The sequence below is a fragment of the Anabas testudineus genome, chromosome 6, assembly GCF_900324465.2.
Source record: "Anabas testudineus chromosome 6, fAnaTes1.2, whole genome shotgun sequence".
Lineage (NCBI taxonomy): Eukaryota > Metazoa > Chordata > Actinopteri > Anabantiformes > Anabantidae > Anabas > Anabas testudineus.
In genome coordinates, this window is record NC_046615.1 from 8,151,116 (window position 1) to 8,168,007 (window position 16,892).

General features: G+C 42.9%; 1 protein-coding gene across 2 annotated transcripts in view; it reads left to right on the forward strand.

Moving 5' to 3' along the window:
* abcc8 (ATP-binding cassette, sub-family C (CFTR/MRP), member 8) overlaps positions 1 to 16,892 on the forward strand; it is a 44,324-nt gene that overhangs the window by 1,145 nt on the left and 26,287 nt on the right. The window contains exons 2-9 of one of the 2 annotated variants that reach the window (XM_026364808.1): positions 2,698 to 2,860; positions 5,328 to 5,469; positions 7,374 to 7,495; positions 8,936 to 9,102; positions 10,729 to 10,971; positions 13,109 to 13,297; positions 14,840 to 15,004; positions 15,127 to 15,282. In XM_026364808.1, coding sequence (XP_026220593.1) covers positions 2,698 to 2,860; positions 5,328 to 5,469; positions 7,374 to 7,495; positions 8,936 to 9,102; positions 10,729 to 10,971; positions 13,109 to 13,297; positions 14,840 to 15,004; positions 15,127 to 15,282 — 1,347 coding nt within the window. The remainder of the gene's footprint in view (positions 1 to 2,697; positions 2,861 to 5,327; positions 5,470 to 7,373; positions 7,496 to 8,935; positions 9,103 to 10,728; positions 10,972 to 13,108; positions 13,298 to 14,839; positions 15,005 to 15,126; positions 15,283 to 16,892) is intronic. The other variant, XM_026364809.1, reaches the window with a different exon arrangement.

Below are 16,892 nucleotides of genomic sequence, written 5' to 3' on the forward strand. Positions count from 1 at the left end.
TCACCAGTTGCTGGCGACTCTTTTCTCTACATTTCATTGCTTCTAAAATGCCGTATATAAAAATATTGCATCCTTTTTCCCATAACAACTTGTTTGTGTTATGTCCTGCTACAGTCCTGCTTATAAGAGAAATTTAGACAGTGTCATGTGCTTGCAGTGAAAAGCCGCTGCTGTCTGTTCTTTCTGCAGTTTGGCATTGTCTCCATCTGGCTCCCATTGTTTCAGACTCCACTGAGAATAGCTTGCTGTATGGCAGCTTCACAAAAACGATCCAGCATTTTTTTTTCTTTCCCTCCGTTTGTATGCCAGAGTTTAATACTAGGAAATGATTATGTGCAAATCAGGCTCCTATTTATGTGTTTGGAGGTTTCCGCTGCTGCCAGATTTACACTGCACTGCAATGTAAAATCAAAGAGACAATCCAATGTCAGAAAATATGCAGTGGAAATACAGACGTGAACAAATGAAAGGAAAAACCTGAATATTGAGTAAAACACAATGAACAGAGATGCTTCCACACACGTGCACCATATGGTACAATTAGCAACCAGTCATGCCCTGTGACATGTACTGTATGGAAATGCCAGACAGGTCCGGTTGATTCTGATTTATGGATCAATGTGGCAAAGGGAAATGATCTAAGCGACTGTGAAAGAGCGTTTGTTCCTTAGTCACACTAAACAACACAGAAGAGCAACTCTTTCCTGTGTGACCGAGAATGTTCGATGCAGGCTGTGACCAGGCTGCGTCAGGAAGCACAGTCCATCAACAATTACATGGAGAGAGATTATTACAGTGGGGTTGCAGTGCATAAACCCTTCATTACAAAGATTAATGCACATCAGGTGAGTTCAGTGGTGCAAAAAAAAAAAGGCACTGGTGTACGGAGATATGGTAAGATGAGTCGTCCTGCATCGCAACTCTTACTGCATGTGTGGCATACACAGAGAAAATGGCACAGGTCTAAATGCTTGACCTCCACAGTGAGGGGACCCTGTGGCTCTGTTATGCTGTCGAGGGGCATTTTGCTTTATAAGTAATAACTCCTTGGCAGTCACCAGATATCAGCCCAGCTGAACACCTACACACAGACGTGTTAGACAACTTTGACGTGATGATGATGCCGTTTTGGCAGCACGTGGCAGCCCCACACCTCACTGTGACTCTTTACGTTGGTGTTTCCTTTAATACGTCACCCGTCTGTACCTCTCATTGTTGTCTTGTAAGAGATGGAACAGCAGTATGCCTCTCAGAGTGGTTTTTAACTAGAGATCTCTATATTTACATTGTTTTGACACAGCCAACTACTGTTTGTGTGTAAACTGCTCATTACATTCATGCTTATCTCCTTGCTGTTATTACGTGAAGGTCATCATGACATAAATTGTATTAACCATAAATCTTTTTTTTTACAGCTTAGAAAAGGCTGCGAGTTTGCTCCTGTTGATACATGGATTATCATTATCCCATGTGGGTCTTTGTTGATCTCTCTGTACACATCAGCTGTCATTTGCTGGGGCAGGATCTCTCCCAGTGGACAAGGCACACAATTCATCCATCACAGCGATTCAATAATAATTTATGTAATCATGTTGAACGTGTGCAGCCGTGGTCGTTCCTGTAGATAAAAGGAAACTGATAAACAATAATTTTTTTGAGGCCGTCCTCTGTGGTGATGCTGTACTGGGGTGCATAATACTGAACTGTGCTTCCATTATTCTGCACCCTTCATGTATGTTCATGTAAACAGGAGGGACAATATATCAGAAACATCTCTCAAGTTAACCACCACTGTAAACTAAGACAGGGAAATGAATAGGCCTTACAGCAGCAACCAGAATTGCACATTATCTGTTTGTGATTTGTTTGTGTGTGTTTATAGGCTACAGGTGTAGGCTACCCATCAAATGCTTCACGCCTTTATATGACGTTGGCACTGCTCATTCAGCAGCCGTGCCCCCTCCTCTTCCTCTTCCTCTCCTCTTCCTCTCTCTCTCTCCTCTTTCTTTCTCTTCATAATTCATCCTTCCATCCCACACTCGCCCTCCTGCCTTTCTGCTGCCTCTGTAGCTCAGTCCTCCAGCTTCCCTACACACTCCGCCCCCCCCCCCCCCCCCCCCCCCCCCCTCTGTTCCCGTCCTCCAAGGTCGACTTGGAGCTCCCGTTCGCTCAGAGACAGAAATAGCAGGTGCACCGCAGAATGCCGCCGCCGTCGAAGCTGCGTGTGCGTGATTGTGCGTGAACGCGTGAGCGACGGCAGCATGTCTGAATGCGCTCCCGCGGAGCCGAGGAGCGCCGTGTGCAAGTGAAGCTTCGGTTTTATGAGGATGTCTGCAGGCTGCGTGCAGACGGGATGCAGATGTTGTCTCTGTCCAGCACGGCCGGGAAAGCTGCTTAGACTGAGGAGAGGAGACGGAGCTACCGCCGCGCTGCGCTGTGGCTGTGGCTGCCTCTGAAGCCTTCTCCCTCCCCCTTCCCCTTGTCTCCCCTCTATCACTGGCTCCGATATTTGGGATATTTGATTAACGAGGGAGCAGGTCTTTGAGGGAATTACAGCGACCTACAGGAGACGCCGCCAGTCTCCCCCTTTTGGAGAGACGAGATGCTCTGAGAGCCTCTTTTTTTTCTTTAAATAACTGTCTCTCCTCTTTCTCTGGTCCTCCTCCTCCTCCTCATCCTCCGGCCGGTTCCCCGCAGAGTCCCGGCTCCACCATGTCCTTGGCGTTTTGTGGGAACGAGAATAACTCGGTGGCCTACAACGTGGACGGAGGGGTCCTGAACAACGGCTGTTTCCTGGATGCGCTCAATGTGGTGCCACATGTCTTCCTCCTCTTCATCACATTTCCTATTCTCTTCGTCGGTGAGTGTTGCTGGGAGGTGACATCTTCACACCCCACCTTCCTCCATCCCTGACACAAAGACCACACACACACACACACACACACACACACACACGCTCAGATGATGTGTTATAGTGCTTAGCTTTTATTTATCTTGAAGAACTTATTTCACTGTGCATGTCTTCCCTAAGTTACAACACCGTCTGATCAAGGTGTCCCATAGCACATGACATGTGAACGTACTCCTGAATATCCTGCTGGCATGTGATGGATTTCTTGAGCTGCAGACATTTCTGTGACTCTTGTGATGAAGTGTAGCGCACAGAGGCAGACAGATGCCATCATGCAGACATCAGGTTTCTACCTTTGCTCCCCTCCTGGCTGCTGTCTCATCATCAGCGTGTAACAGACCAGCTGTGAGTCAGGGCACACGCTCCTGCTACAGTCACACATGTTCATCATCCTCCATATCCTGTTCGGTGTTGTGTGTGTGTGTGTGCATGTGGTGTGTGTGTGTGTTCATTTGTTCCCCTTGTTTTCCAAGCAGGACAGCACTTTGTCACCCAACATAATAGATTTGACACTGGCTCTGTTTTCTTGTTGTCTGCTGTGTCTGAGAAGAAGATGTGCAAGCTCTCCATTAGAGAAGATTCATGAATCAATTATATTCAACACACACACACACACACTTGCGGTTAACACTTCACACTCTGAACTCATGTCTGTACAGACACATTTTTATTGTTTTTTTCTTGCACATTTTCACGTGTCTGTGCACTCTTCTCTATTTTAAAGTGTGATGTAATTTGTGTTTATTTTCTACAACTGAGGCATTTAAAAGACAAACTAATGAGATGATCAACAGGAAGATAATTACTTTGATCATGAATGAATCATTTAAGTGATTTCTATTGGAAAGATGAATGGAATTTGGGGAATGTGCTGTTTTTGTCTGGTGTGTTTTGCTCAATCAGCAGTGCTAAACCCACATATGTTTAATTTCACCTCATCTGACATTGAAGAAATAGCAATCAGTGAATTTTTAGCAATCTATCTTATCCTTGAGGGTCACGAGTGGCTGTAGCCAATCCCAGCTGACATTAAGCAAGAGTCTGAGTTCACCCTGGACAGGTTGCCAGTCAATCACAGAGCTGCCGCGGGGAGACAGACACTCATTCATTCTGGCATACAGGCAATTCAGTGTCACCAATTAACTTAACCTACTGTACAAATTAGAGCACCCAGAGGAAGCCCACACAGACACAGGGAGAACATGCAAACTCCACACAGGTCAGTCAGGTCATCCATTTGACCCCAGAATCTTCTTACTGTGCTAATTAATCGGATATCAGAATTTTCTGTCAGGCGACTAATCAATTGATTGACCAATCTTTTCAGCTCTAAGCCCAGAGTGTACCTTGAGACTAACTAGCCTGAATGAATCCAATATTTGTGATTACCAGCTGCTGACTGGAGGAATGGCAAACTGTTGTTAATGTACCTTTTGTATTACAGATCCTATAAAACACTTGTACCTTATTACTGTATTTTATTACATTTTCTGATCTCGTGTACCATTGTGGAAAGATGTAGTCATATTGGTTTTAATTGTGTTGCACAGTACTTCAGCAGATGGTGTAAATTTGTGTGTGTGAAAAAGAGAGAGCAGAACAGGCAGATAAAGAAGGAGAGGCTGTGTGTGTGTGTGTGTGTGTGTGTGTGTGTGTGTGTGTGTGTGTGTGTGTGTGTGCATGCGTGTGTGTGTGTGTGTGTGTGTGTGTGTGTGTGTGTGTGTGTGTGTGTGTGTGTGTGTGTGTGTGTGTGTGTGTGTTCGTGATATCCAGTCTGTGAAAACACCTCTGAGACATAAACTGTCCAACAGTGAGGTGCCAACAGCAGAAAGAGTCATTAACATAATTTGATCAGCAGAGTTGTGTTGTATGGCAGCAGTGACTCACATTAACAACATCATTTGCAGTTCGATGATCCAATCACTGACTTGACACACATGTATGTAGAAAGGGAAAAAGGATAAAAGACAACGAGCTAAAATAATACACTGGGGTGCTAACAGTGATCCTACTAGTGTCTTGTCTGCCAGGCATCACACAGTGTAGTGAAAGTGATAATAAAACAGCTTTGATGAGGTGTAGTATGATAACAGACCCTGGCAGGCAGCCACGACCCTGACCAGGTCCATCCTTTTTATTTAAGTTTAAGTTTAGTCATTTAGCCGTGTGGTTAGTGTGAGAGCACTTAGTCATGCAGGTCTTGATGTTCAAGGCTGTGTGGGGACTAGAGAGCAGTGCAAGAAGAAAGACTGCACAAGGTTATTTTTTAAGAGCAGATTAACAGACACTCACATAGATCTGAGTGAAGATCAACATTGTTATTGCAGTCTATGTTTACATTCCCTGCCTGTGTGCATATAGATTAAGTTTCTATTTTATTTTACTGTCTCTGACTGATCTTATTAATTTGCTTTAGGTTGGGGCAGCCAGAGTTCAAAGGTCCACATCCACCACAGCACCTGGCTTCACTTTCCTGGTCACAACCTGCGCTGGCTCCTCACCTTTGTCTTGCTCTTCATCCTCGTCTGTGAAATCGCAGAAGGCATCGTCTCTGATGGGTATGTTTGACACCTTAACCATTCTACCCCTGGAGCCGCATTATGATTTCAGTCAGTTGCATGTGAGATTCTTAATTGAACGATGGCAGTAGTAATTTTTTCAACAGTGCTCTATTTTACAATCATTTCTTTAGGTTTTTTGTATAACATTTCACAACACAGTTGTGTAGTTTTTATAATAATGAGACAAAACAACGAGCAGATAATGATGCATGCAGCATTTGATTTGGTGTGGCATTGTATTATTTGGTGTGATTCGATTTTTGAGGGAGTTTGTTTCACTGTTGTGTGACAGACGTCCCTCAGAGTATTGCTGAGTTGTCTAATCAGACTGTTTTACACCTGGCATGGCAGGGGGATGCAATTAATGCCAATTAGTTATCACTCCACTAACTAGGGACAGATAACCATTAACACTCACATTCACTCCTACAGGCCATTAAAAGAGGCCAGATAAAACCTAATCTGAGTTTTCAGGCTGTGGGGCACCAGTGTGCTCTGCTCCAATACAAATAGTAGCCTGCATCAAATGTCTACCAGGCTCCAGTTCATATTTTTATGTGTTAAAAGCAAATATTCCACATTTTAATAATATTCCAAATATTTTTATGTTTAGATGTTTACTTTAAAAGCATTAACAGTTATATTTGTGCTCTGATGAGCCGCCTTTCACATCTAGGTCTAGTCTAGCTGCACTACTACCGACCAGGTCAATATAGGCAGACCTGCCAGAAGCCAAACGTTCGTGTTTGTGCTCAGTTTTGTGTCACCGACAAATGAAAACAAGTCGATGAGCTGCAGTGTGTTTACCCTGGATGGAGCACAGATCGGCGGTTTGTGGGACAACAAGAGGTTTTACACTCGTCCTCAATGTTGAACCAAATAAATTACCAACAGAAACAGGAGAGCGGCTCACTACTGACGAGGTGTTATTGTAACATAGGACATTGTTTTTACAGGGGCAGAGATGTATAGGCATACATTGCCGTTTCTATGGTTGCTAAAAACAGTAGCTGGCACAGATGCTAATTTTAGCAGGTTGACTGAGCCTTTCCAACCACACCAAATATAGCCATTAGACGTGTGCTCCAGTTAAACACTGTTTCGCCTACCTTCAAACTCAGCAGCTGTTTTTTTTAACCCTGCCTGCTCATGATTTTGTCACCGAGGTAAATGTAGGTTGACATTATGGTTTAGACGCCAGTCTTTGGTTTTACACCAAAGCGGGAGCCACAGCTGGATAGAGAATCAGTCTCTTCCCTCTCTCTGGATTCCCTGAACTCCTTGTTATCCATCTCTCTCTCTCTCCTTCTCTCTGTCCGGGCCCTCTGCATCCTGTTGTTTGTGTTATGTGCTCAGTGACGCACTTTACAAGTATGGGTGGGCGTTTGTTATCCAGGTTCATCTCCTCTGCATCCACCTTTTCCAGTACACAGTCTTTGACTACTAATGAAGTGATGCCGTGCGTAACAGGTTCCTGTAAATACTTGGGATAACCATTTCTGCAGACCGGAGGCAGGCAACAGGATTGCGTGATTATTACTGAAGTGAATGTGACAACTCATCATGTGCTCACCGCTTTGTTGGGTTTACTTCACTGACTGTAGTGCTGCACTGAAGAGCTAGGGCTGGCTGATTTTGTGAACCCGTATTTGTTTAACATGACCCTTCCCAAATGTGGGGGGGGGGGGTATTTGTAAACAGGTTTTTCACTTGTGCATCGGTATTTTCCAGTACAGAACATGATTTCTGACTAGTGGTAATGCAGGACAATGCAGAAGTAATGGATTACGTGTGGTTTTACAGGATAAATTACGGATAAAACATTGGCAGCAACTTTGCTAAACGTTCTGGTCTTTTGCAATTGCTCTAAGCTTCCTCCTCTTTTTGACATTCATTTGCAGGTTCAGCCAATCCCTCCATCTTCACCTGTACATGCCTGCAGCTCTGGCCTTCATGGCTGGCATCACCTCTATCATCTACTATCACAATATCGAGACCTCCAACTTCCCCAAACTGCTATTAGGTACAGTATTCTTAAATTCAGCCATTGTTTGTTCATTTATTATTTGGGGTTTACTGAACACAGTTGAGCACATCTGTGTACCTTTTACTTTTACTGCCACACACGCAACTGGGGCTTCAAAAAAGGGCCCACAGCTTTTTGTAGCACCAAAATGTGATCAAGTGAAAACCGTACTGAATTAGCGCCGAAGGCAGGATAAAAAAAAACGGTCTGATAGATAACTGACACTAGTCAAGTCAGACTCAAACTGCATGAGCGCTTCAGGGTGCTGTAGTTATACAGCAAGTCAACAAAGTCAGTGCAACAGTTCACAGATGAATGGTTCATTACCTTCAGATGAGACAGGAAGCAAGCAAGGGCAGGATTATCTTGTGTAAATTTACTGCTTTAGGTAGATTTTAATTATACTATCATTTAGTAGGTTCTCACTGATAGTATAATGGTTCTTTGCAATTGCTCAGTTTATGTTGTTCATGATTAGGAATAGTTCTTATCTTCTTAAAATCAACAATATCTATTCATCATATCAGTTTTTTTGTTAATGATTCCTATTCATGCATCATTAACTCATCCGTGATCAGTTTTTGATGCTTTAGTCGCTACCTCCATCACGCCGACTTCAGGTTTTAGGTCCCCGTACCACAGTCTCTCTCTGTGGGGAAGTGACAAAACAGTGCTGGGCTCGTCTTTGTGTGACCAGAAATGAATCTTTTAATTCAAGACTCTACCATTTTCCCGCACGCTGCCGCTGCTGTTGTCACGGTACAGATGTTCTGTGGAGCCGTGAAGTACAGTAAACACTGCGTATGAGTTTGCTGCAGAGTCTGTGTTTATGATCTAGTTTCCCTGTTAAGCTGCAGTGTAATCATTTGCTGACACTTGTGTTTTATTAGTGTTTTCACAACCTGCCTCTCAATATTCACTCCAATAAACCTACTGAACTGACATGATAAAAATCTATCAAAGGAACCGAAGGAATTGACTGCTGGACTAAATGTGTTGACCTCACTGATGCATCATTGTTGACATTTCAAAATAAGAGCAGGGTGAAAAATAGAAAGCAAGAAGACAAAACCAGAAAGGCACTCACTTGTAATACGGCAAACGCCACAGATAACGTCTTGTAAGTGGTTATTGAGGACTAAAACTATGTGATGACTTCACAAAAAATAACCCTTTGTTAAAAAAGTCATTAAAAAACAAACAGTAAAATTTGTTCTGCCACGATTGCTCTTAAATATGTGAAATATGACACAGACTATGACAAAGTATGCTTGGAAACTGCACAAATCCAGTTTCAGACAAACTGATTTAATATTGGTGACAAAACATTAAATTAAACCGCAGCTGAAATAAAATCTGCCTTCAGTCGGGATATTTATCTTTTTAGCTTGTCAAGTGATTTGCTGTCTCTCTCTGATCCCTGCTAAATCTCCTCAGCCCTGCTGATCTACTGGGTGCTGGCCTTTATCATGAAGACCATCAAGTTTGCCAAATACACAGAGCATGGCATTGGCCCCAGGCAGCTACGCTACTGCATCACCGGACTGCTGGTGCTTCTGTATGGACTCTTACTAGCTGTGGAGATCAACGTCATCCTGGGCAGGGTGAGTGTATTGGTGTCTGTGTGTAAATTAAATTCAAATGTGATTGAGACGTGATGATCCGTCGTGATCAGTAAAGCTGAAGTTTGAAATAATACATCACACATACAGAGCATTTGCTAATTGTTGTACAGCTGAGCCTGATGGAAATGTTTTGCTTGTACTGGACAAAAGGGCATTTTGATGTGATGGTGCTGCAAGATGAAACGTTAATGTGGAGGAGACGTGAATGTACGCTCGTTGTAAATCGATTTATTGATTAGTTCTGAAACGGAAAAATTTGGCCCCCTGTTGGTGCTAGGTGAAAGGTCAGGGGTCGTAAAAGTCACATGAATTCATGCTCTGTGGACCTTGAATGTGGTGGAGAACAAAAAATAAAGTAAGAAAACACAGAAGCAGAAATAAAAGATTTAAACACAGAGAAAAGGGCTGGATCATCTCGGCTTTGTGGAACAGACAGTAAGAGCACAGTAGGAGCTGCCATCTGGTCCATATGTGGTTCAAAGGTGTGTTATTACCCCTTGTGCCACACAAAACTGTGACTGAAACTCGATCAACAGTGTCTTTAAAATTGGCCCCGAGAGCCAAATGAACTTTATGTGGTTCTCTTATCATGTTTCTGGCTGTAAAGTATTGATTGCATACAGATTATGATCACTTTTTTTTGTGTGGGTTATTTAGATTTTGACATTTTCAGCCCATCTTACCCTTTTTAAACTCAAACATGATGAAAATGTCAGGCTGGTTTACACATTTTACCCTTTTTCCTCCGGACAATTTAGAGTGTGTTTGTCCTTCTTAACCTCTGCTCCGAACACACATGTGTTATTGAATCTGCCTCCCCTGAGTGAACAGAAAAGAGAGTGAATCTCTCGACATACCGTTATACCCATATACACGTTGGGGGTATATACATAAATCGTGTTAAACATTATTTTAGAGATTAAATGCTGCACTGCCTTTTCAATAATCCACTCAAATGCTAACATTCAATCATACTTTATCACTGAATACACTATAAAGCAGGAATTTGCTAAATATACTAAGTGTTGTTCTTATTTGACCTATTTTAAACAAAATGGAAAAGAAAATCATGAGACCTACTGTACAATGAATTGAGTTACTAAATGTGTTTGAACATATTCTGTTGTAATTCATCAGCCAGCCATCACCACCAGCGTCCTTCAAGCTTAAAAACACACATCAATCTTTGACACTGTCTCACCTTTTGTCAGCTTACTGTGAAACCAGGCTCTGCACCACGTTTCTGTTGAACTTTATTTATTGTAAAAACTTAAGTCTAACAGTTGTGAAATGCAGAACTAGTGTTAAACTTTTCCTTGATTCAGGAACCAACAGAAACAACCTGTAATGAATACAGAGACATACAGACAATTTAACTTGCAGCTTTAATGAAACCCACTAATCAGAGTGTTCACCTGTCATATTCATTATGTTGTGGCTCATAAATACCGTATGGACAGTATTATGATCATTATTTCCATAGAGGCGGATCAGTTCATGCTTGCTGAATGTCTAACCCGTGTTGGCATGTTTTTCTAGTGGTTTTCAGGTCGGTGCAGACGACACAGACAGTTCATCATGCGTGTGTCCTTCTTTCTGTCACAGCGCTACATGTGTTTCGCCAACCCAACAGAGGTAAAACCTCCCGAGGACCTTCAGGACCTGGGCGTTCGTTTCCTGCAGCCCTTTGTCAACCTCCTGTCCAAAAGCACCTACTGGTGGATGAATACCTTCATAACCTCTGCCCACAAACGACCCATTGACCTCAAGGTCATCGGCAAATTACCTATTGCGATGAGAGCGCTCACAAACTATATAAAGCTGCGCGAGGCCTTCGAAGACCAGAAGGTCAGTGCTCTGTTGAATATTCAAATTTGCTTCTTGAAATCTGTGCTCTTGTAATGTGGGGTTGAACAAATCAATCACAAATAGATCAGACACTGGCCAAAAAGACATAATGTATGTTAGAAAGGAGATCTGTGGAAACGGAGTGATGATATTGGGTGGTTTACCCATGACTTCCAGTTCTCACCGGTGTGTTGTACACAAAGCAAATGTCTGCACGGTACGGATTGTTATGTTTTAGTCAAGCTACTTGAGCAAATCAGATGAAGAAATGGCAGAAAATCTTTTTCCGAAGATGGTGATTATCATCAAGGGATCAACTTGGTTCTTCACTCACAGGCACAAATAAGGTTTTAAGTATTTATGTAAGAGCTTGAAGTGCAGCAGCTTTTTTTTTTATTTTTTTAATGCAGCTGTACTTAAGGAAAAAAAAAACTTTGATCTCTGTCCTGCGATGACTCACATGTGGCTGGACTGGGACCATTTAACTGTTTTCAGACGTCACAGAGAGGACTATTCAGCAGTGTGCTGTAAAATATGAGATGGCATACTGCCTGTAAACATCCACACGTGTACACATGGTCACACTTTCTATCCCTCTCTTTCAGTGTTTGCATTTCTCTGTGAATTGGCAAAAAAAACATTTCTTTAAACCTCTAAATTAATTGATACGTATGTGTATCTAATACTGTACGTTAACCTGTATATAATAATCTAGTCCCTCCAGTCATCTTGACATCTTATGAGTTTGTGTCTCTGTACATGTTTGCCATCTGATGCACTGTGCTTAAGGAGTGTGCAGTGTGCAACAAAGTCAGTTTCACTATCACTCCTGGATTTGGTGGTGTGTTCCACAGTCTTGTTAGTGCAGATCCCTCTTTTTGCCCATCTCTCTGTCTGACTTTTGGAGCACGTGTCAGGGGTCAGAGGTGAAGGGCCTCCTCTACAGGGTCATGGTTTTCCAGTGTTTGCGAAGGTCACAGAGATTCGTCACTGCTGCATGTGCGTCCGGTGTGAACGCAACCCCACTTCCTTCCGGACAGGAGCGAGGGATGAGAGAGATTGAGAGATCCCAGTGGAGAGGTTGAGAGGGGGGCGGTGGGCCACTTAGAGGAGAGCATAGAGGCGCCGGGTCATTCTCATTCTACTGTGAACGAGGCGACATCTCGACCCCTGTGGGGGTGAAAGCACTGCACTTCATGGGAAGCTAGTTTCAATTGGCGTCTGTGAAAACGAAACATCCTTCTTCCTTGTAGTTTGACCTGAAGGTAGAAGGAAAGGATGTGTATGTTTGTGTTTGTCTGTGTATGTTTGTGTGTGACGCGCACGTTGACACTTTTTTTTTTTTTTCTGTGAGGACTGAGGTTCAGGAAGAGCTCGAATGGAAAGCTAGAGATACATGATGGCAGTCACGTCTGTTCTCCGTCCTGAGAACGACACAGTTGTGTGCACACATACACACAGACGCACATATATACACACACACATACACATTACACTGTTTGCCGCAACACGACAGTGAATTGGCTGCTGTGTGTACATTTAGTGAGGAGATAGCCCAATCAGAAGCTTTTGGTCATTTCAAAGTGATTTTTTTATGGCTTAAGATTTTCTACCAGTCATTTCAACCTGTTTAATTAGCTGTTTAATTCTTGTCCTCTACATCACTGTCATGGTTTCCCAGTGTCATCGGACACAGCTGTTATACATGAAAGTGAATTCCACTGTGAAACTCATTATTAATTACCAGCACATCCTCTGATGCTGCAGCACCGGGGAGGCTGGAAACCCAGGTTTCTGTTGTGGTGATGGGCCGACTCGGGTTGATGTTGGTGTAGTTTCCGCTTTTATGTTGATGCAATTAAGTCTTCTTGCTCTGATAACAGGCGTGGATTATCTAACCTACTTTCTTTTCTGTCTTTTGAGAGGCTTATGAATCACCACTGCAAAAGAGTAACCATCCAATATATTCCTATCTTCACTTAGCCTCATTGTGGTGATTTATATTTGTAATTTAGACTTTAATAATCCAAACCCTCCCTCACTGCAGATTTTTTGGTAAATGACATCCAACATGTGTCTAATTTCTCCTCTCAGCATAATGATTTTATTCCACCTACTTTTTTTTATCTTTTATCAGAGGCCTCAGGGAACAGCGCCCCAGGGTCCAAAGTGGATCTGGCAAGCCTTGAGGAAAGCATTTGGCAGACCTCTTATCCTCAGCATTACATTCCGCTTCCTGGCTGACCTGCTGGGCTTTGCCGGACCCCTCTGCATCTCTGGCATCGTCCACCACATCAGCAAGGACAATCGCACCATTCAACCGCCGGTGAGAGCTCAACCACTTTGCCATGCACGCAGTACGATAGCATACCATAAAATCCCCTGCTGCCCTGTTGCATATTTATGCAAATAATGGCTGCTGAGTATGTTATTCTGAAGGTTGTTTTTCTTTCTGAAAACAGCAAACTCACAGAGTTATTATATATTAACAGTTTGACACTCAAAACTCAAAGCAGATCTGCTTCTATTTAGCAATGGATTTAATCAGATAACTGGCAACATACGCCCACCTCAAAGCAGCGAGACGAACCCAGACTGAAGTCGATAATACGAGAAAAACAAAAAATGTGTGTCCATGTATCGCTCAACATAGAAGAAGACAATTTTTCATCTGTAGAGACTTTGATATTAATTTACAAATAGTTATCATAATTTATTCATGCAGCTCAATTTGTTCAACATAACAAAAAGCTACAGTTACACCCTTTGATTGAATATGTCCTGGCATAGAATGACGTCTGTTTTTGCCGTAGTTTTCACTCATAGTAGTCGCTGCAGAGGACCTCACCCGCCAGTGTAGGTGACAATAAGCTGAAAAACATCTGTCTGACTGACACATTATCAGATAACAAGCGTTCTGTGCTGCTGGTAGTGAATTGAGGCAAGAATTCAGAAACAGACCAACCTCTTCAGCAGAGCTGACAGAGGCGTCGCATGGCTCACTCCTGCCTCTCAAAGGTCAGTTTGCTACAGCGTTTATGATGCCCTCTCTCTCTCTCCAGTACGTCTCGATGCTGCACCAATTTAAGCCTTGTCAAATATTTATAAGACTTATTGCTGCTGGAGCTGTCTCAGTTTCTTAGACACTGGGCAGACTGCCACATCAGACAGCCACTCAGGCATCCTCCTGTAAGAATAACTCTTCAATTATTTGTTTGAAGGTAACATCCAGGGGACGCACTGGGATAATAAGCTAATTTGATGATGATAAAAAGACCCGTCCATCGAGCACTCGTAGGAAATGTTCTCGACAGCGTGTCAGTTTGGAGAAGAGTGACAATTTCAGCCACCGAGTCTGTAGCAAGATTCTGTTTCTGGCTTTACAGAGGGAGACATTTGTGCTTGTGGGGGTAGAACGAGAAAGCAATAAGTGGGAAGAATTTCGAGGGTGAGATGACTGCGGCACATTTCTAATCAATAATTTGTAATCCTTTCTGGGAGAATGATTGCTACCTGACGCAGAATTAATTAAAGTTTGAGTGCGATACCATGTCCATCTCCTATAGCCAAACCACAATCTTTAGTTTCCAGCACCACACCCTGCGTATGACTTGCGTGATACACTCAGTTCAGTTTGATTTAGTTTCATGCTCGATATTGTAGCCCCCTGTGAAATGGAAATTATACATTTTGAATGCATGTTTGAAGTTAAATCAGAATTCATCACTGGCAGAAATTATGCAAGTCAAATCCAATCCTGCTGAGCTCAGTTTGTATGGTTGACCTTCCAGAGGTTCCTGCTGAACTAACAATGTCAAACCGGTCAATATCTCTCTCTCCCCCTCTCCCTACCTGCCTGTGCTTACAGATGAAGTTGCTCGGTATCTATTTCATTTCATCCAAGGAGTTTTTGGAGAATGCTTATGTGCTGGCCGTATTGCTCTTCTTCGCCCTTCTCCTACAGAGGACCTTCCTCCAGGCCTCCTACTATGTGGCCATTGAAACGGGCATCAACCTGCGCGGGGCCATACAGGTACCGTGTTTTAGAAATCCCAAATCCAAGTGACGAGAACATTTAAAAGTAGTTCACGAGGTACCTGTGACTCTTGTGCTTCTTGTCTCCAATGGGTCTGAATGCGGTTGTTCTCTCAACAGACGAAGATCTACAACAAGATAATGCGCCTGTGCACCTCCAACATGTCCATGGGCGAGTTAACTGTCGGTCAAATCTGCAATCTGGTTGCCATTGATACCAACCAGCTCATGTGGTTCTTCTTCCTCTGCCCTAACCTGTGGGCCATGCCAGTACAGGTGAGGAACATGTTTATCTGCTGTTACCATCAGGGGTGAGTCTTAAAGGCAGGTTTTTAAGTAAAATTTAATTATGAACAGGTTGCATGTTTTTCTATTTTGCTGCGTGCTCGTGTGTTCTTAGACTGCGTTTCAAAGGTGTTTGTCTGTGACTGGATTATTGTGTGCCCTGCTGTGCTCCTGCATCCTGCTGTGCGTTGAGTCATTTCCCATCAGACTCACAGTATAGGGCCATCATATGGGAATTAACGAATTCTATACAGACGCCTGAGCATCAGGTGTGGCCAGTTTCCTATACTGTAAGTGGAGTTTGTTATTGAGCATGACATCCGGTGCTTTATAATATAAAAGTATAATTGATCATTTATATACCACCCACAAGTCCCCAAGAGAAATTAGAGGTGGATAAAACCATACTAAAGACAATTTCAGCAAACCCTGGAGGTCACTTAGATTCTCATGGAAACCAGCAGCATGTGTTCGAAACTGAACTTTCTTTTCCTTTGTTCGTTCATTTTCTGTCATATTTACCTGCTTTGTCTTTTCTTCCCTGTGGACTCAATCATTTCAAATCATTCATTGTGTGAAGAATTGCCACATTACTGCTGTAGTTTCTGTTCCTTTATTTACACTTCATGCAGTAGTGGTGTGTGCAAATGGAAACTTCTGGAAGCCAGAAATAACCGTCACAAAAACCAAGGAGAAACAACAGTCTGTGGCGAAAAAGAGAGATTAAAACGCACACAGTCCTATGTAGTGGTATGGAAATGCTAAGCCTGAGAACTAAAGACAATTCTGCACACAATTTCCACTTTTTTTACTTTTCAGTAGATATTGTTTTCATTAATCGTAGTGAGTGTGCTCACTACGATTGCTCGCCATTACGCTGTCTCTCTTTTGTCTTGGCTGATGTGTCCTCTGGCCTGTGTGGGCCTCTGCTGGCTCCTCATATTGTGTTTGTAGAAAAGGATTCTCTTATCTCTTTATGACAGGAAATGTGTCTCTCTCAAAGCAGATTATCATCATGAAATGCTGAAAAAATGGTAGAGACCAACTTAAGTACTGTACAATGATGACTCCTGAGACCCAGAACACTTTGAGCATTATCCACCTGAGGATGAAATGTTCATCCCAGATGTGTCATTCCCTATGTCTTGTTAGCTGTGTGGCAGCGTTTGCTTATCTCCTTGTTTTCCAATTAAATGACTGCGCTGACATTCTTGGAGATTAACCTCTGTTGTCGCCTTAGCACCAAACATGATTACAGAAATAGTTTGTGAAACTGTCTGTTCTGTACTGCATCTTGCTACGGTTCTAGCCAACGCACGAGTGTTTAGTCAATGCAGACATTTTGACTTTTCAAATAAAGAAAAGCTGTTAGTCCCTCTATCTAGGTTTTAAGTAAAGTGAGCACTTGAACAAATCCCTCGAAGATTTGTGTCGGGGTGAAGTAGTTCTCGAGCTGCTGAGGGAAGTATTGCCAAGAGGAGGAGGTCAAGCGAACTGGAGGTAGCCGTTGGTCCTGTATGAAATGATGTGTGAAGCCTTTTAGCATCATTCGCCTCGTCTCCAGTGACACCTGATATCCTCTGACAGATGAAGGAGAGGGT